General features: G+C 37.8%; 1 protein-coding gene and 1 non-coding gene across 3 annotated transcripts; one reads left to right on the forward strand and one right to left on the reverse strand.

Annotated features, from left to right (window-relative positions):
• The first annotated feature begins 538 nt into the window (after positions 1-538).
• Positions 539-17,577, forward strand: LOC139890710 (uncharacterized). Of its 2 annotated transcripts, none has more exons than XM_071873621.1 (5): positions 539-862; positions 1,058-1,474; positions 15,136-15,231; positions 15,357-15,424; positions 17,177-17,577. In XM_071873621.1, the coding sequence occupies exons 1-5, from the start codon at positions 620-622 to the stop codon at positions 17,214-17,216; spliced, it is 864 nt and encodes a 287-aa protein (XP_071729722.1). In that variant the 5' UTR covers positions 539-619; the 3' UTR covers positions 17,217-17,577. The 2 variants fall into 2 exon arrangements, with proteins under 2 accessions (XP_071729722.1, XP_071729721.1); XM_071873620.1 differs by lacking the exon at positions 17,177-17,577 and adding an exon at positions 16,091-16,254.
• On the reverse strand, positions 16,390-16,462 carry TRNAA-AGC (transfer RNA alanine (anticodon AGC)). Its single transcript has one exon. It is a non-coding gene; the product is annotated as a tRNA-Ala (tRNA).
• Positions 17,578-20,240: the final 2,663 nt, after the last annotated feature.

Below are 20,240 nucleotides of genomic sequence, written 5' to 3' on the forward strand. Positions count from 1 at the left end.
TATATCTTATATTTATTAAGATAATATAACTCAATAAAAAAAAATTAACGGTCCTTATCAAGGTTGCAAAATTCGCTATTAGGGGATTAATCGGATTTTACTGTATACATTTAAATATTATATTTTAAAAATTATATGTGTAACTATAAAAAAACCATAAATATAAAGATAATTTTTAACATAATTGTCTAAAATTGTTTATTTTGCTTCAAAACTATAAAATTCTACTTTAAATTTATTTTAAAATATTAACCATTTTTTACTTTGACTGAATTTGATTACCAAATTCGATTTTGATCTATCAATTGACATTGACTATTTAATTAAAATAATTTTTGGAAATCGGAACGGATTACTCTTAAAAAAGATTAATCGGGAATTAATCGACGAGTAATCGAGTTTTTTACAACACTGGTCTTATAATGGTTGGAAACGAGAAAATAATTAAAAAACAAGTACGTATCAATCAGGTTACGTACTACTTATTATACAGGAAAATTAAAACCGTTGCAACCATTATTTTCCACTCATATTTCTATACCATTTCCAGAGTTTGTTTACCAACATATTAACCTCCTTTAATTCCTCCCAAAATCTCATTTCATTTCATTTTACAACAATGTTAACTTCTTGCCTTAGCTTCGTCTCCTTGTACGGTTCCTTCCTCCGTCGCTCCCTCACTGCTTCCGGCCTTTCCTCTCAATCAATCGACGTCGATTCTCACACTACGATCCACTTTTGGGGACCTAAACCGTCCTCATCTCCCGCCAATTCTCCATCGGAAAATAACGACCGTCGTAAGCCGTCGCTACTTTTGATTCACGGATTCGGTCCTCACGGCGTTTGGCAGTGGCGACAACAGGTCAGTATCTGTTAGTAATTAAAATGCTACACTATAAACTGATTACTCCGATTACTGATTTGATTAGACTCGTATTTTAATTTGTTAAATGTTCATCGATAGATTATAACAGATTGATGTAGTTCGATTTTGTTTTCCTGTAATTAAATTAAACTGTACAAGTTTAGTTGATTAATTAGTTAAATATTTAATTAGGTATCATTTTTGGCGCCTAATTTCGACGTATACATCCCCGATCTAGTCTTCTTCGGCGAATCAACAACGAAATCATCAGAACGATCAGAGATCTTTCAAGCGAATGCAATTGCGAAACTAATGGAAAAACTCGGAGTGAAAAAGTACTCGGTAGTCGGAACAAGTTACGGCGGTTTCGTGGCGTACAGACTGGCTGAGATGTGGCCGGAGAGAGTCGAAAAAGTAGTGATCGCAAGTTCTGGAGTGAATATGAGACCGTGTGATAATGGAGAGTTGCTGAAAAGAGCAAATGTTGAGAAAATTGAAGAGTTGATGCTGCCGGAAACGGCCGGGCAGTTACGGACGTTGATGCGTTTGGCTGCGTATAATTTCAATCGTGTTTATATGCCGGATTTTTTTCTCAACGATTTCATTGATGTAAGTCTATTTCTGCTCAATTTTAAAGTATTTTAGTCTTTTTCATGCGTTACAAATAATAATATTTATTTAATTTTATATTATTGCTTCACATGTCAACATCGGTCTGAAAAGAAGTAATATAAAAATGAATATGATTTGTAGATATTATATGACTTAAAACTTTTGTACAATAATTTAGTTATGAAAGTAGATTTTAAGATTTTAAGTTTCTACATATCTACTCCGTAAAACATTTACGTAGGACAATTAGTATTATTTACTACGGAGTATATTTATTATTATTATTAATTTAATTTACTAATTTACTATTTATATCTACTTTTTATTTTTATACCTACAATATTGGTACTTAGTCCTTCCTATTACCTATGACTAGCATTATTTACGCTCCAAAACAAGATTGAAATGAGTTGGGACCAGCTTGACACGAAAATAATTAGGGAAATTAGAACTGACGACAGTTCGGTTTCACTTTAATTATAATCCAAGTAAAATCGAGCTGAAATATAAATCTACTAAGATATAAAATTATTTATACTTATCGTTTACAATAAAGTATATATAAATCAACATATATATATATATATATATATATATATATATATATATATATATATATATATATATATATATATATATATATATATATATATATATATATATATATATATATATATATATAGGTCTTTGCCATATGGCTAGCCATTGAGTTAACCATCCATGACAAATGATGTCATTCACTTGTTATCCATCGCCATTGATGACTTAGTCAATTCTCTCATTCTACGTAAAATTTGCATGCCCTAGTTATGACGTACCTTCACCCACCAAAGTCTAAACTCAAATCTTAAATAGTTTAAGGAAAGGAAATGTCGCACATTAATAATTTAATACGAGTAATAATTAATAATCATAAGTATAGATATGATGGTTTAACAAGTTGTTATGTCTATATGGCTAGTTTTCTAAATAAGTTATAACTAGTTTACGAACCCTCGCTTCGCGCCAGGGGTTCGTTTTTCAATGTATTTTATTGCGTTTAGTTTGTAAAATTATTTCGTGGCTAACGATGATGTCGTTGAAGCGCAACTCGAGTCGAACTAAAAGGTATAATCCGTGAAAGTTTTAAATGTTATTTTAAGTTAACAATACATGTGCATCTCAACGTTTCGCAATTGAATTTTCGACTTTTAAAAATTTAACGCAAAATCAACGTGTATGAAAAGTACCTCAAATATTTAGCGTTTTTTTTTTAAAAAAGCGTCCGTTTTACGCATAGTTAGTGACATTGTATTCCTAAAATTATTTCGAGTTTAACGATGGTTCCGGAAAAATTTAACTCGTTGCGAGCGAGAATATATGACCCGTTGAATATTTGGGTGGAGTTTATTTCAGATTTTTTATGAAAATATGTGTTTGGCACTTTACCCCCTGTTTGGGGGGTCGATTTTAATTTTTTAAAAAAGTGTGGGGTTTTTTTGGAAAGTAAAAGAAATGTGGAAAAAAAGAGGCGAAAGGACAAAAATGCCCTTGTTACTATTCATAGAATTTGTCTAATAGTTAATATGGTAATAATTAAATAAATATCGTTCGATAGTGTTTTTGGATCGAATGGAAACGGATATATGAAGTTCGTGTTGTTCCTCTATCCATCTCTGTGATGGGTAAATCTCCACGAATAATGGGCAACTTGCGTGTAGCTTGTAACTGAATGTAACTGTTCGGATTTTTTCGAGAATAAATCATATCACACTATTATGAGTTCTTTCCCATTCCTCTAACATATTGTCGTAACACCCTCAATGCTAGGTTTTAAAAATACTTTTCATGTCATTTCCATTTAGGTCCGATTCGTATACCTCCGTTGTTTCCTTTCCCTTTCCGCACCTTTTCCTGAAAAATTACTTGATAGATCATGTTATTTGAAACGTGAAAGATAAAAAAGTTAGATAAAATGAATTAAAAAAATATAATAACTATTCTCCTAAATTTTCTTTCTCACAAACTACACAACTTGACCTATCAAGTTAATAATTAATTGAAAGGATCTTAATCCTTTGAATTGTATTATTTAAGAGTTTATTACTTACAAAAAAATCCTATTTCTACAATTAGTAAGTCACCGAGTTATTCAAATAAGACCACAGATAACGCAGCGGCATCTGGGCGGATGCCATCCACATGTCCACACAAACGCCTCTACAAACGTCGAAAATGGGCGTTTGTCGGCGTATGTTCGCCGGCGTTTGTCACGGAATCACGCAGAAAAAAGAGGGGCGGCAAGGCGATGTGGCGAAGGTTGATTGGTCCAGTTCAAATGAGCATCTGGTTTTTATTTTCTACTCCGTAAGAGTAATTTTGATGGAGTAATTTGCAAAGAAAAAAATTAGGGTTCATACCTGCAACTTTATGGAAGAAGATGTAACGACCCAACCCGTTATCCAACCGAAAACGTAACAAAAGTTTTTTTTTTTTTATAACAGTTCATCTGGACGGCGTCCAGTTATCTGGACGGCGTCCAGTTGTGAAGGCCAGGACGGCGTCCAAATGGTCTTCCAGCTGCTGTCCAAAATGCCCATTTCACGCGAACGGAAAACACGTTTCCCGACACTTTTAAATGATACGAAATATCACAACACCTCATATTAAGTAAAACTAAGAAGTTTTCACTATTAAACAAGTTTTATGACATCGGGCCCACATCGGCCGTTTTACGAAATACATACAAAAAAATACGAGTTTCGACCCAAATGAGTTTAAGTTCCAAAAAACTACGAGCATGATGTTTGGGGATAAACTACCCAATCCTAGGTCGAATCCAAAAGTAATCCAAGCAAGCATCAAAAAGGGAGATCAACTAAATCCCAAGTATACCCTTGCCAAATCCGCTTCCGAACCTAAAAATGTAAACAACGAGAGGGTAAGCTAATGATTAGTGAGTAAAACATTTATACACATACATATATAGTTTACCTACACGCATACCCCAACACATATACGAGCGTATAAGCAATCTAGCAATACCACATACAACTATCAACAACGTTAGTATATAACTCAACACAATAAAATATTAAACCAATACAATACATAAACATACCAACCATTCCCGCTATAGTACTAACGCCTTGTAGTCGACCAATAACGTCGAGTCACACTCGTGTGATGTCACCGGCTTGTGAATCATCATAAGGTGTCACCGACTTGTGAATCACCAAAGGGTGTCACCGACTTGTGAACTACCTACCAATACCTATTGGTCACCGACTTGTGAACGCCATGTGACGTCACCGACTTGTGAAGCACCACCAATAAGTGTCACCGACTTGTGAAGCACTATAGGGTGTCACCGACTTGTGAATCACCCGCCAATGCATACGAGGTTACCGACTTGTGAACCTCCAAGAGGTGTCACTGACTTGTGAATCACTATAGGGTGTCACCGACTTGTGAATCACCCACCAAGACACTACCGACTTGTAGTTCTCATCACGCATACTATCAATAAGTCACCGGCTTGTGACATGACACCAATACTCACGATGTGGCACCTAAGGCCCACATCGCGCACATCGTGTACGAGTAAATAAACCACATACACACATGTATAAATATTCCACTCACCTCGATTACAGAAAGACAACTCCGGCTTGAGCTCCTAATCGTCCAACGTGAATCACCTAGATAATTCACAGCTAAACACTCTAGCTTATGCCCAAAACACCATAAGTGCAAATTTGACCCAAAAACACTTCCGAGCACAATCCGCGCTCAAACTAACCAATAATCACTAACACAAGTGAAAATGGCCCTAAATCGCCAATTAACCCAAATCATAAGTGTTAACGCTTATCTTACCCAATTTGGCACCAAACCCTAATTTTGACCCATTTCAAAATTAGTCAACCAAAATACACCCAAATAGGTTTTAACACATCCATAATCATTAAACCTAGTGATTAACCCATTTTGCAAGTCTTGAACTTGACCAAAACAACATCCAACCCAAAATCCACCAACGACACTACAAAACCCGATTACTAGCATCACTAAACTCACTTCATGAGTCTAAAATGGGTTTCTCACAATATCAAGTTCAAACCCTAATTTGAATATCAAATCAATTAATGAAATTCGGAGTTAGAACTTACCACTACTACCAAAACGTAGCTAGGAGCGAGATGAACAACTTTAAAACCCGAGCTTTGGTGAGAATCCAACTCCTTCTCCAAATCAAGATCTCTCTCTCTAAACCCTTTCTCTCCCCCTAGAATTGGATGAGAGTGTTTGTGTGGATGAAATGTGATCCACAAATGGATCTATATCAGTTTTGAGTGCTCCAAACCAACACCCAAGTGATTTGACCAAAATACCCCTTTTAAAACAAAATAAAACAGCTGGCCCATCAGTACATCTGGACGGCGTCTCAAGTATTGGACGGCGTCCAATGCTTCACTGCTGGACGGCGTCCCGAATCTTGGACGGCGTCCCACTTAGCTGAAAATGAAAACAGGGTCTTACAACTCTCCCCCACTTAAATCGGATCGCGTTCTCGCGATCTAAACCTCATCGCGAACAAAGAAGGTACACCTTCCTCAACCTTTCGAGTTCTCACACAAGCTTGGCCCCTTTTGATACCGCCATTGCATCCTATAAGTCCCACTTCTTTGGAATGTAACGTTCTATTCACGCAACGATCTTCCATGATCTCTTGGCACACTCTAACTTACAACTCAGAGTATCTTCGCCAACCGTCAACTAGTTTGGGTCATCCGCACCATGCACACAGTGATGGAATTTCCTACAACATTTCGGTAACTCCAACCGACACGTAACCCCACAATTCCCAAAATTCGTCCACCATTACTCGGTTGTGACGCCCCGTACAAAACCATCGTGTACGGTTCATCAACAACAGGATCATTACAAGGTCAAACACTATATGCTGTTTGAAAACCAGTTTTGCATTCATAAAAAGATAGCGTTTTATAAAATATAACGTGCTTCCTATGAATAGAAGCGTTAACATAAGTACGTGACCCAAAGGTCGTTACAAAACCATTGTTTGAAAATAACATAAGTTACGAATGCAAAAGAAAAGTTCTATGATTGAGACATCTCTAAGTAATGCAGCGGAAATCTAACACAGCAGGTCCATAACAGCAAGTCTATAACACCAAGACAGCAATTCTAACAGCGGAAGCAACATCGTCTAAGCACTTGAGAAATACACGCTTAAAAGTCAACACGAATGTTGGTGAGCTATAGTTTGTAATCAGTAAAGTAATGTAGACCACGAGATTTCAGTGCTTCAATCAGCAGTTTAAATCTGTATGAGAAGTATATGCTTAACCGTGGGCACCCGGTAACTAGACTTAACGTATGTATATCACCCCCTAAAAGTGCACTTGGCGAGTGCGTTTGTCCTCGAAATATTAAACACCCGTTGTCTGCTAGCGCGACTAGCCCGAGTGGGGTTGTCAAACCCTATGGATCCATATCTAGGATTCGCGTTCACGGTTAGGAAACCAATGATTAAACGTTACCGAGCTAAGGGGAATCTTTGTGCCGTTTTGTAACACACACATATATAAAGTTTAAGTACTCGTGTCTAGTATGTAAAACGTAAAAAGCGCATGTATTCTCAGTCCAAAAATAGTAAAAAGTAGTAAGGGATGCTATAACTCACAGTGAATAAGTAGTAAAAGTTGATATGAAACGTATGCAGGTAGTAAGTCGGTCCGAAAGGTCGTCAACCTAAGTCAAAGGTCAATAGGTCAGTATGTTGTCCCCATAAGTTTAAATGCATGAATTAAGTTTATGTGTCATCATCAACATCATCATTATCATCATCATTCATCAAAACTAAGGTAAGTTTAACAAGAATAGAGATCGAAACAAAAGGCTGACTTCGGACAGCTGTTACGACCTCTATACAAATCGAAAAGACGCGTAGTCAGTGGCCATGGCTCCGTATGTGAGTCCTTTAACCGCTGACGAATTTTCAGAACCTAACTCGTCTTCGTTGACCATGGCGACGGTTTAAGTGCGAGTAGGTCAGAAATTTCAGCACAACGTTACAAAGGCGTAGTGACTTTCAGAAGGCTATAAATCCTAAACCGTATATCGGATTAAGGCGAGGCCTAAACGAAAAGTCATCTACTCGAAACGAACTATCTGAAAATCAATTTTACATAAGTCCAGGAGTCTGATCAGACCCCGAAAAACAGAAAACAAGTGCTCCGGTGGGTTTCTTGGTGCTTGATGCTCATCACGGTTCTCATCCTTGATGCGTGTAAGCTTCAAGTGTACAACTCATTGATGTGTTAGCATCACTTTGACCAAGATTCAACCATCAACACACAATATGTTAAGATCAAGTAAGAATACAACTGACTTAAGAGTTTTAGAAGGATGATGAACCAATGTTACATCATATTCTTAGTCTTAACACAAATACAAGTTCTATTTACAACTAAAGCTACAAACTTTCCATCAATCAAACAAGTATGAACACAAATTTGATCAAACAAAGTAATGGAACCCTAAGCTAGAGAGCTTGGATCCTTTTCACACAAGTTATAAAATTACAAAGCTAGAAAGCTTGAATCTTTGGTGTTCTTGAAGATCTTGAAGCATAAAGCTTGGATCTTCAAGTTACATGAAGATCATAAACACAAGTTTTGATCTTTATAACAAAATAATGAGATCATAAGTTAGAAAACCTAGATCTAACAAAAGAAATGAAGATTCAAAGCTAGAAAGCTTGAATCTTGGTTGTTCTTGAAGATCCTTGAAGCATGAAGCTAGATCTTCAAGTTACATGAAGATTACAAACACAAGTTTGAATCTTTACAATAAAATAAAGATATTAAAAGCTACAAGATTTAGATCTACAAAATAGGTGAAGATTCAAAGCTAGAAAGCTTGAATCTTCCATGTTCTTGAAGGATTTAAATATATGTTTGAATCTACAATATATAACAAGATCTAAAAGCTAAAGAGCTAGATCCAATGATGATGATGATGATGTCGTGAATGAGAAGGGAAGAAGAAGAAGAAGAAGAAGAAGAAGAAAGTTTAAAACTTACACTTTTTAGAGTGAGAAAGACTAGAGAGAGAATTAGAGAGTAAGTGTGTGTAAATTGTAAATGAAATCAAGTGTGAAATGAATGGGATAAACATGGTATTTATAGGAGGTGAGGGTATGGGGAGGGGATGGTGGCCGTGGGTTTGGTGGGGGGACAAGGGGGACACCTTTTTGCTTTTTGATTAATGGTTGTCTAAAGTTGGTGCTTATGTTAGGATCCCATGCAACATTAAGGATAATGGTTAACAAAAATGCTAGTATGTTCCCTCTAATAAATGGACATTTGTCTTACATTAATATGAGTCACTGACTAATAATAATTGGGCTAATTAAATAGTCCACTAGTTAGTGTAGGGTGGGCTAAAGTCCAACAAGACTAACTAGTGTGCTCTAGTAAATTACTAAGCGTAATTAAGCATCCAAAAACCCAAGTAATTGTTATTATAAAATAACAATTAGTATTTCGTAGTCATAATATTCCGATTATGACCAAAGTTAAACTTGTACACAGTACGCAGTTCGTTCTAAACGTCAAGTGACACCAACGGTCATAAGGGCTTTCGGGGATCAAGTTAAGTACCCTACGTACTTAAAGGCACGTTTAAACATATAAACGAAAGTAATCCACATGTAGTAAGATCCCAGAGTATAATATAGCTCAGTACACACAAATACGCAGTTTCGTGAAAGCACAAAGCACAAAAGCAAGTCAAAAAAGTCGGGTCGTTACAACGGTGAACATCCTTTCGATCGCCCATTAAAGATGATCTTCACTCCTTTCGCACGTACAAGTCCTCAATACTCTAAGGAACTCACTCTCGAACGTGCTCTATACTAACATATCTCTACACGAGATAGTCGAAATCAACACTCTACGTCCCTAGTTTACCTCACAAAACGGGGCGACTTCCGACAAATTACACAAACACGCCTACCAAACCGAGGCACTACCGTACCCTCCGGGTACTTACTCCCCCACTTAGGGTTTTAACCCCACACTATCACCGTCAAGATGATAATATCTCGCGGAATATCGACATGCCATAACACACATGACCAGTACCAACGTTGGTCATACTCAAAAATCTTCCGCGGACTTACTACAAGGTACTCGAACCTCGACCTTTTCGAATCGGTCAAATGTTACGCCCGCAAATCATCACAATAAACCATTATCGTACCTTCGGGTTTCTCACCGGTACCTAAGTACAAAGTAATCACACCACCGGAGTGAAGCATTCCACTAGCAGGTATACGGAGGCACCTGACGCAGTGTTATGCAACTCCCATTACTACCACCGAGTCTCAATAGCTCGACCCTTACAGGGTCCATTCTCGGTGTCATACGTCACTTGACTACTCGAGGTCGCACAAATCCAACGAACATTACGGCTCAATGCCCACAACTTTCTAGTGACACCCGCTAGTCACTATCCACCTAGGCCGCACAATTAGCCTATTTACCTTTTAACTCAAGGAGATGCTTGGAACACCAAGACTTACACCCTAACTCGCACCGTCTCAACCGTTAACACGGTTACTTACACACAATCACAGATAGTCAACAACCGTGACTCTACTCGCACACATACATGGTCAACGTAAACGCCTCTCGAACGGCATACCATTACTACGCTAACCCTTAAGGAGAGCAATACAAGTAACCCTCTAATCAAATCACGGTTACACCCGACTTGGTTAAGCCTCCAACACCAAAACGATTAACCCGACCTGGTTAGTCAAACACGCTCGGTCAACCTACCTCGGCCAACCTTTAACAAGAATTGATTAACCCGACTCGGTTAGTCAAACACGCTCGGTCAACCTGACTTGGTCAACACCTATCATCTAATTGATTAACTCGAATTGGTTAAGTCCAATACACTAGGTCAACCCGACTTGGTCAAACCCCTTACAACAATTGATTAACCCGACTTGGTTAAGTCAAACACACTAGGTCAACCCGACTTGGTCAAACCCCTTACAACAATTGATTAACCCGACTTGGTTAAGTCAAACACACTAGGTCAACCCGACTTGGTCAAACCCCTTACAACAATTGATTAACCCGACTTGGTTAAGTCAAACACACTAGGTCAACCCGACTTGGTCAACACCTAACGTCTAGTTGATTAACCCGACCCGGTTAGTCAAATTCACCCGGTTAACCCGCCTCGATTAACACCTATCATCTAATTGATTAACCCAACTCGGTTAGTCAAATTCACCCGGTTAACCAAACCGCAATGGACTAACTCGACCTAGCTAGCCACTACATCACATGGATAAACCTACTTATTACCTAATAGTCACCCTCATAACGATAGTACAAAAATCGAATAGTACCTGAATCAAACGTCGTTAGACCTTCGCGCTTGGTCTATTCCACTCGGGACACTCCGACTTTCGGTGTCCCTCTTTCCGGCACTTAAAACATGTGACCTTACCCGACGGACATTCACGAGACTTATGTCCCGTTTGCCCACAATTATAACACGCGAATTTAGAACCATCCGTGCCACTCATCTTTATGCTTCCGACACCTTCGGTAGCACTCTTACTTTTCTTGTTCGAAAACCTCGTCGCTTCGAACTTCCGCTTACTAACATCGGAAACACTTGTCTTCGGGGCCTCCGGTTCGAAACCCCGAGCCAACTCAAATAATTCTTCAAAAGACTTAGCCATTCCCCGACTAATCTTACCCTTCAACTCGTCGCTCAAAGTACGATAGAAATCTTGCATCAACATTCGGTCATCACCGACATACTCCGGACAAAAACGAGTTTTTGACAAGATAGTAGACTTGAGAGTAACCAAGTCCATCGAACCTTGTCGCAAATCGCGCAACTCGTCCTGGATTTTATTAAGGTCGTATTGAGTTCGGTATTCATCAAAGAACTCCTCTTTAAACTTTTCCCATGACAAGCTCATACATTGTTCTTCACCATACAATTGAATCTTGTCATCGCACCACATCTTGGCTTCTTCACATAACATACTAGAATCGTATCTTGTTTTCTTTTCGGGAGGACATTCACTAGTACGGAAGGCCCCCTCGACTTCGGGAACCCAACATGTACTCTTCAACGGATCCCTCACTCCATTAAACATAGGGGGTTGAGCATCCTTGAAGTTTTTGTAATTGAAGTCCCGCCTTCCACGTCCCCCATTACCATCACCCCCTTCACCACGAGGATAAATGTTTCTAGAATCGAATGCCTCTTCAATCGCGGCATTCACTCGTTCGTTGATTAACTCGGTTACTTGCCCATCAACCGATTCCTGGAAAACCTTTCTAACATCCTCGAGAAACTCCGCTTTTTGAAGGTTAAAGATGGCCTCAACCTTAGCCGTGAACTCGGAGTCTTCGCCTTGTTCATCGTTATCATGTCCGTTCCTCGTCTTCATTCTAAGAAATGAACTCGGTTAGGAATGCAACACGAATAAATTACATACACCGCCACTATCTATATTCACAATCAATAAATATATCATCGTTCGTACACCCCATCTAGTTCAATAGTTGTTGTACATTACTCACTTGACTTGGCTTGCAACCATAATAATAGTCGCGAAGCATTATTACGCTCACATGCCATGTCAAACTCGTAAATACAACAACCATCTCGCTAGATGTTCAACACAAAACAACATGATTAGTAACAACATAATCAACACGTAGCTAGTTCACCTATTCTCTAATGCACTAACTAAAACCCGAACCTACCCGTAATCCTACAAGTCCCGCATATTAGCACACACAAAAGTCTAAGTCTAGGCGCCTATCTCAAGTCACCTAAATCCCTTAGACCATGCTCTGATACCACTTGTAACGACTCAACCCGTTATCCAACCGAAAACGTAACAAATTTTTATTTTTTTTATAACCAGTTCTTCTGGACGGCTTCCAGTTGTGAAGGCCAGGACGGCGTCCAAGCAATCTGGACGGCGTCCAAATGGTCTTCCAGCTGCTGTCCAAAATTCCCATTTCACGCGAACTGAAAACACGTTTCCGAATACTTTTAAACGAAACGAAATATCACAACACCTCATATTAAGTAAAACTAAGAAGTTTTCACTATTAAACAATTTTTACGACATCGAGCCCACATCGGCCGTTTTACGAAATACATACAAAAAAAATACGAGTTTCGACCCAAATGAGTTTAAGTTCCAAAAAACTACGAGCATGATGTTTGGGGATAAACTACCCAATCCTAGGTCGAATCCAAAAGTAATCCAAGCAAGCATCAAAAGGGGAGATCAACTAAATCCCGAGCATACCCTTGCCAAATCCGCTTCCGAACCTAAAAATGTAAACAACGAGAGGGTAAGCTAATGCTTAGTGAGTAAAACATTTATACACATACATATATAGTTTACCTACACGCATACCCCAACACATAACACATATACGAGCGTATAAGCAATCTAGCAATACCACATACAACTATCAACAACGTTAGTATATAACTCAACACAATAATATACTAAACCAATACAATACATAAACATACCAACCATTCCCGCTATAGTACTAAGCCTTGTAGTCGACCAATAACGTCGAGTCACACTCGTGTGATGTCACCGGCTTGTGAATCATCATAAGGTGTCACCGACTTGTGAATCACCAAAGGGTGTCACCGACTTGTGAACTACCCACCAATACCATTGGGTCACCGACTTGTGAACGCCATGTGGCGTCACCGACTTGTGAAGCACCACCAATAAGTGTCACCGACTTGTGAAGCACTATAGGGTGTCACCGACTTGTGAATCACCCGCCAATACATACGAGGTCACCGACTTGTGAACCTCCAAGAGGTGTCACTGACTTGTGAATCACCATAGGGTGTCACCGACTTGTGAATCACCCACCAAGACACTACCGACTTGTAGTTCTCATCACGCATACTATCAATAAGTCACCGGCTTGTGACATGACACCAATACTCACGATGTGGCACCTAAGGCCCACATCGCGTACAAGTAAATAAACCACATACACACATGTATAAATATTCCACTCACCTCGATTACAAGAAAGGCAACTCCGGCTTGAGCTCCTAATCGTCCAACGTGAATCACCTAGATAATTCACAGCTAAACACTCTAGCTTATGCCCAAAACACCATAAGTGCAAATTTGACCCAAAAACACTTCCGAGCACAATCCGCGCTCAAACTAACCATTAATCACTAACACAAGTGAAAATGGCCCTAAATCGTCAATTAACCCAAATCATAAGTGTTAACGCTTATCTTACCCAATTTGACACCAAACCCTAATTTTGACCCATTTCAAAATTAGTCAACCAAAATACACCCAAATGGGTTTTAACACATCCATAATCACTAAACCTAGTGATTAACCCATTTTGCAAGTCTTGAACTTGACCAAAACAACAACCAACCCAAAATCCACCAACGACACTACAAAACCTGATTACTAGCATCACTAAACTCACTTCATGAGTCTAAAATGGGTTTCTCACAATATCAAGTTCAAACCCTAACTTGAATATCAAATCAGTTAATGAAATTCGGAGTTAGAACTTACCACTACTACCAAAACGTAGCTAGGAGCAAGATGAACAACTTTAAAACCCGAGCTTTGGTGAGAATCCAACTCCTTCTTCTCCAAATCAAGCTCTCTCTCTCTCTAAACCCTTTCTCTCTCTAGAATTGGATGAGAGTGTTTGTGTGGATGAAATGTGATCCACAAATGGATCTAGATCAGTTTTGAGGGCTCTAAACCGACACCCAAGTGATTTGACCAAAATACCCCTTTTAAAAACAAAATAAAACAGCTGGCCCGTCAGTACATCTGGACGGCGTCCCAAGTATTGGACGGCGTCCAATGCTTCACTGCTGGACGGCGTCCCGAATCTTGGACGGCGTCCCACTTAGCTGAAAATGAAAACAGGGTCTTACAGAAGACGATTACAACTTGGGAATTATATAAAAAATACAACTTACCCCTTAAAGTATATGGTAGTTTGCAAACAAAGATTGTAGTTTACAAAATAAATAAATACTTTTATTTTACTTATAATTTATGAACTAAATATTAATCCTTTTATTTATTTATAGATTTTAAATTATGTAACACTTTTTATTGAAATTTTGCAATGTTAATGCCCATTTATTTATGTACGGAGTACCTTTTTTTTTTTTTAATTTATGCACTATTTTATCTTATGTAATAAATAAAAACTAATTACAAAAAACAAACAAAAAAATTTAAAAAACAAATGTCACGTTATTGTCATCATTTGAAAAAAGCCCTCACAACAACTCCTCCTCTTCCCTGTCATGGTCCAGTCACTGACTTATTTCAAAAAATACACCTCATCCACTCCACATCACAATCACCATTATCCGTGGTCTAAGTGACTGCTTTAAGTGGAATCTAAATGGAAGACTACTCAAAAGTAAATTTACAAATGATTTAATAATCAAAACACGGACTCATTAAAATGATGATATGACAAGTGCCATTAACAACACTTGCAACTTTTATTTTGTAGTAGTAAAAGTAAAGAGTAATTGTGTACATTTGGTTGCAGAAATTGTATTGTGAAAACAGAAAAGAGAAATTGGAATTGCTAAAAGGACTGGCACTTGGTCACCATGATATGCCTAAGATTTCCCCTCTTCAACAGGTTCTTGTTCATTAAGCCTTTTTATGAAAATAAAACATTAAAATTGTGTACGTAACAAATTATGCAAGTGTTAATTTCTCTTAACTATCAATTAGTAATTTTTTTCTTCTTTTTGTCAAATGTAGGAAGTGTTAATCATATGGGGTGATCAAGATAACATCTTTTTGTTGGATATGGCAAAAGAACTCAAAGAGTATGCCTTCTTTCCCTTAGCTTATATCATAATTCTTGTACATCTTCTTACTTACATACCTTGATGAGAATATGGCATGGAAGAAATAAAGAAATTGGCGATAATTTTAATCATCTAAACAACTGCTTTTTTATTTTGTCGTGTATGTGTTAATTTTGAAGATTGATTTAATTGGGGAGGTGATATTTCCAAAAATATTTTTGATAGACCCACACATTTTTGTTATTACTTTCCAGTTATGCCCTCCAATATTTTAAAATGAAAATTTTATATAACACATCATTAAGGGCAATTTAGTGACTTTGTGTGGATTTATCAAAAACAAGTTTGGAAATATCAATTCCCATTTAATTGTTGTGCTGATTTAGAATGTTGGGGAAGAATAAAGAAATTGGCGGTAATTTTAATCATCTAAACAACTGTTTTTTTTATTTTGTCGTGTATGTTTTAATTTTGAAGATTGATTTAATTGGGGAGGTGATATTTCCAAACATATTTTTGATAGATCCACACATTTTTGTTGTTACTTTCCAGTTATGCCCTCCAATATTTTAAAATAAAAATTTTATATAACACATCATTAAGGGTAGTTTAGTGACTTTGTGTGAATTTATCAAAAACAAGTTTGGAAATATCAATTCCCATTTAATTGTTGTGCTGATTTAGAATGTTGGGGAAGAATGCAACATTGAAGGTAATGAAGAAGGCATCACATGTACCTCAGATTGAACAAGCCAAGAACTTCAATAAAATTCTTTACGATTTCTTGTGTGTCTCCTCATATAATCGTAATTAGACCCACTTGTTCATTTTTCAATTATATGAGCATTTCAGCTTCTTACGTTTTTTGTAACAAAAAAGGGCTACATGTATGTTGTGTAGCATACAAGGATTTTGAGATGATTATTGGGTTTCAAGAATTCAAGTGTTGCTACGAATTGAAATCTATAAAAAAAGTTGGAATTTGGAGATGCGGGGTATCGATCCCCGTACCTCTCGCATGCTAAGCGAGCGCTCTACCATCTGAGCTACATCCCCTTCATGTAAACTTTGACTAGGTTATTTATTCTAACATTAATATATGTTATAAGGTATAAAAACTCATTTTGCATATATCATGCTACGAAATTTTTAGGTTCATTTCAATAAACAAACATCTTTGCTTGTGAACATTATCAAATTAATAATTTAGAACTAGATAATGTATCGATGAATTCATGAATAGCTTCACGTTGGGATTTCCAATGCTTAGGTTCCTTCTATGTTCTGGTCGATTTGTTCGACTTGAAAATTCTTGGAGCAAAAGTGACTGCAAATATTTTATACAAAACACACTTGGAGATTTTTATTTGACCCGTTGCATATATATACGATACCCTAAATTGACATGTTTAAGACTAATTTGACAATAGTTTTTAGCATCATATTCTAATATACAAGACATTACTTCAATCAAAGTAGAATTTACGGTGTTCTAATGAGTATTCATATCCACTCGTTTTTTTAGAACTTAAGAAACAAGCTTCAATCTTTTTAATACAGATCTAAAAAGTTCGCAACTTTTTTGCCATATTTCACAATGGAATTGCGAATCCACATCTCATATAAAGTTTATTGTTTTGATGTACCTTTTTATCTTTGGAATCAAGTTCCCACACATAAAAAGATAGATGTGGTTGTTTACTTGTTTATACATCCATAATTAAATTAAACAAAAAATACTTTCTGATAAATTACAAATGAACCATGAAGGCACAAGCAGCAGACATGGAAGAAGGCACTCATCAAGTGAGAAATTGGTGGCTATAATCTTAGGAGTCATTGGTGTCATCTCACCACTTTTCATCGATAAGAAGCCGCAAACGTTTGAAGAATTCGAGCTTGAGGAGCAACGCCTTCTTAGCGTGTCGACTTACTTGGTTATTGTTTTATTAGTTTTAATAATCGTTGCAGCTTTTTCTTGTTATTTGGATCATAGCCTTACAAGGTTTGATCCTTACTGGATTTATAGAGTTGGGGGTTCTTCTGGTGGGATTATTGCCCTTTTATTAGTACTTACACTTGTTTTGAAGTGTAGAGCTTTTTAAGCTTTAAAAATGTAACTATGTTGATGCTACATCTTATATACCTAGAAATTGTTTTCGATGCTAATATCAGCAGGCAATTATCAATTATCATATCAACAGTAAACGTCTATTGATAATTGCAGTTTATTTATCGGGGATTTGTTGGTGATTTTAGTGTCATCCAACGTACATTTTAGTTAGTTGCGATTTACTTGAATGCAGGTGTTAGCTAGCTATACTTACCAACGGGTTCGGAGAGTGTGGAGTACACGCCCGTAAGAGTTGGCTACTAACTGTCGCGTAAAATGCGGGGGTCAAGGGGGCTGCGCCCCCTTGCGGGGTCCAAGGGGCAGCGCCCCTGGCGGGGTCCAAGGGGCAGCGCCCCTGGCTGGGGTCCCGCTCACAGGTGAGCGGGCAGGGGTCAAGGGGGCAGCGCCCCTCGCGGGGCTCGGGGCAGCGCCCCGAAACCTCAACAGAAATTGCACTATTCGTTAACTAGAAAAGTTGCGTTCGAATAAGTGTCAGCGAACAGGTATGCCTTTTGGTATAACCGATTTTCCCGCCAAAACTGAAGGGTTACACCCTTTCGGTTTAAGACCATAAAATCACGAGACAACCTTTTAAGACCATAAACAGGACGTCTTTGAATTTAGAACTAATTCATAGTGACCTTTGTGATTTTCATGCTATACCTTCCTTAGGAAATAAGAAGTATGTAATCACATTTATAGATGATGCGTCTAGGTTCTGCTATGTTTATCTTTTGCATTCTAAAGATGAGGCCTTAGACAAATTTAAAATCTATAAGACTGAAGTGGAATTACAACAAAATGGTTTAATTAAAACGTTGCGCACCGATAGAGGTGGTGAGTATTATGATCCAATGTATATCCAATCTGTAGGGATTATTCATCAAACTACAGCTCCATATACACCACAACAAAATGGTGTAGCGGAGAGGAAAAATAGGTCTCTCAAGGAAATGGTTAATTCCATGATGACGTACTCTGGTTTGAGTGACGGATTTTGGGAAGAAGCCATGTTAACAGCTTGTCACATTTTGAATAGAGTTCCTAATAAAAGAGGAACTATGACTCCTTACGAACTTTGGTACAAGAAACAACCAAACTTGCATTATTTGCGAGTTTGGGGTTGTCGGGCAATCGTAAGATTAACCGAACCCAAAAGAAAAACTTTGGGTGAAAGAGGTGTTGATTGCATCTTTATTGGGATATGCTGAACATTCCAAAGCCTATAGGTTTTATGTGATAGAACCTAATGATTTTATTTCGATTAACACCGTTATAGAATCAAGAGATGCAATATTTGATGAATCCCGTTTTACATCAATACCTAGACCAAGGGACGTGATTTCTCATTCAAATGAGACTACACAAGGAGTTAACCTGGAAGAAATTTCAAGTGAGTCACTAGAACCTCGTAGGGGCTCTAGAACTAAGACACCCAAGTCGTATGGTTCTGACTTTCAACTTTACCTAGTTGAAGGATCGAGAGATTGTGTTAAGTCACAATATTCTTACTGTTACAGTATAGATGATGATCCTAGAACCTTTGATGAGGCTATGAAATCTCGTGACGTTGCCTTTTGGAAAGAAGCAATTGACGACGAGATGAGTTCTATTTTGGAGAATAATACTTGGGTATTAACAGATTTACCACCAGGATGCAAACCTTTGGGAAACAAGTGGATCTTCAAGAAGAAGATGAAATTCGATGGCACAATTGATAAGTTTAAAGCTAGATTGGTTATCTAAGGCTTTAAACAAAAGGAGGGTATTGATTATTTCGATACATATGCTCCTGTTGCTCGTATCACTACTATTAGATTGTTAATAGCACTTGCTGCTACGTATGATCTAGTGATCCATCAAATGGATGTCAAAACAGCATTCTTGAATGGTGATTTGGAAGAGGAAGTGTATATGAGACAACCAGAAGGGTTTGTTATGCCAGGTCAAGAGCATAAGGTGTGCAAGTTGGTTAAATCATTGTACGGGCTGAAACAAGCTCCCAAGCAGTGGCATCAGAAGTTTGATGATGTGGTGTTGTCTAATGGTTTTGTACTAAATCAATCTGACAAGTGTGTATATAGCAAATTCGATCAATCCGGAAAAGGTGTGATCATTTGCTTATACGTGGATGACATGTTGATCTTTGGTACTGACCAGGATCAAGTTGATAGAACAAAGGAGTTTTTATCTTCGAAGTTCTCCATGAAGGACATGGGAGTGGCGGATGTAATCCTAGGCATAAGGATTAAAAGGGATGATAGAGGTATCACGATCACACAATCTCATTACATTGAGAAGATTCTGAAACGGTTTAAGTGTGATCAATGTTCTCCCTTGAATACTCCCGTTGATACAACTGTGAAGCTTATGCCCCATTCGGGTAAAGCTGTATCACAGCTTGAATACTCTCGAGCAATTGGATGCTTGATGTATGCTATGACAAGCACACGCCCAGATATTGCTTTCATAGTGGGAAAACTTAGTAGGTTTACTAGTAATCCAAATGCTACTCACTGGCGTGCTGTGGTTAGAGTATTCAAGTATTTGAAGGGTACTATGGATTATGGTATCACTTATACTGGGTTCCCTTCAGTTTTAGAAGGATATTCGGATGCAAGTTGGATAACCAACGTCGAAGATCATTCATCTACGACTGTTTGGATATTCCTACTTGGAGGAGGTGCTATTTCATGGGCTTCTAAGAAGCAAACATGCATT

Source organism: Rutidosis leptorrhynchoides, chromosome 2 (assembly GCF_046630445.1).
Source record: "Rutidosis leptorrhynchoides isolate AG116_Rl617_1_P2 chromosome 2, CSIRO_AGI_Rlap_v1, whole genome shotgun sequence".
Taxonomy (NCBI): domain Eukaryota; kingdom Viridiplantae; phylum Streptophyta; class Magnoliopsida; order Asterales; family Asteraceae; genus Rutidosis; species Rutidosis leptorrhynchoides.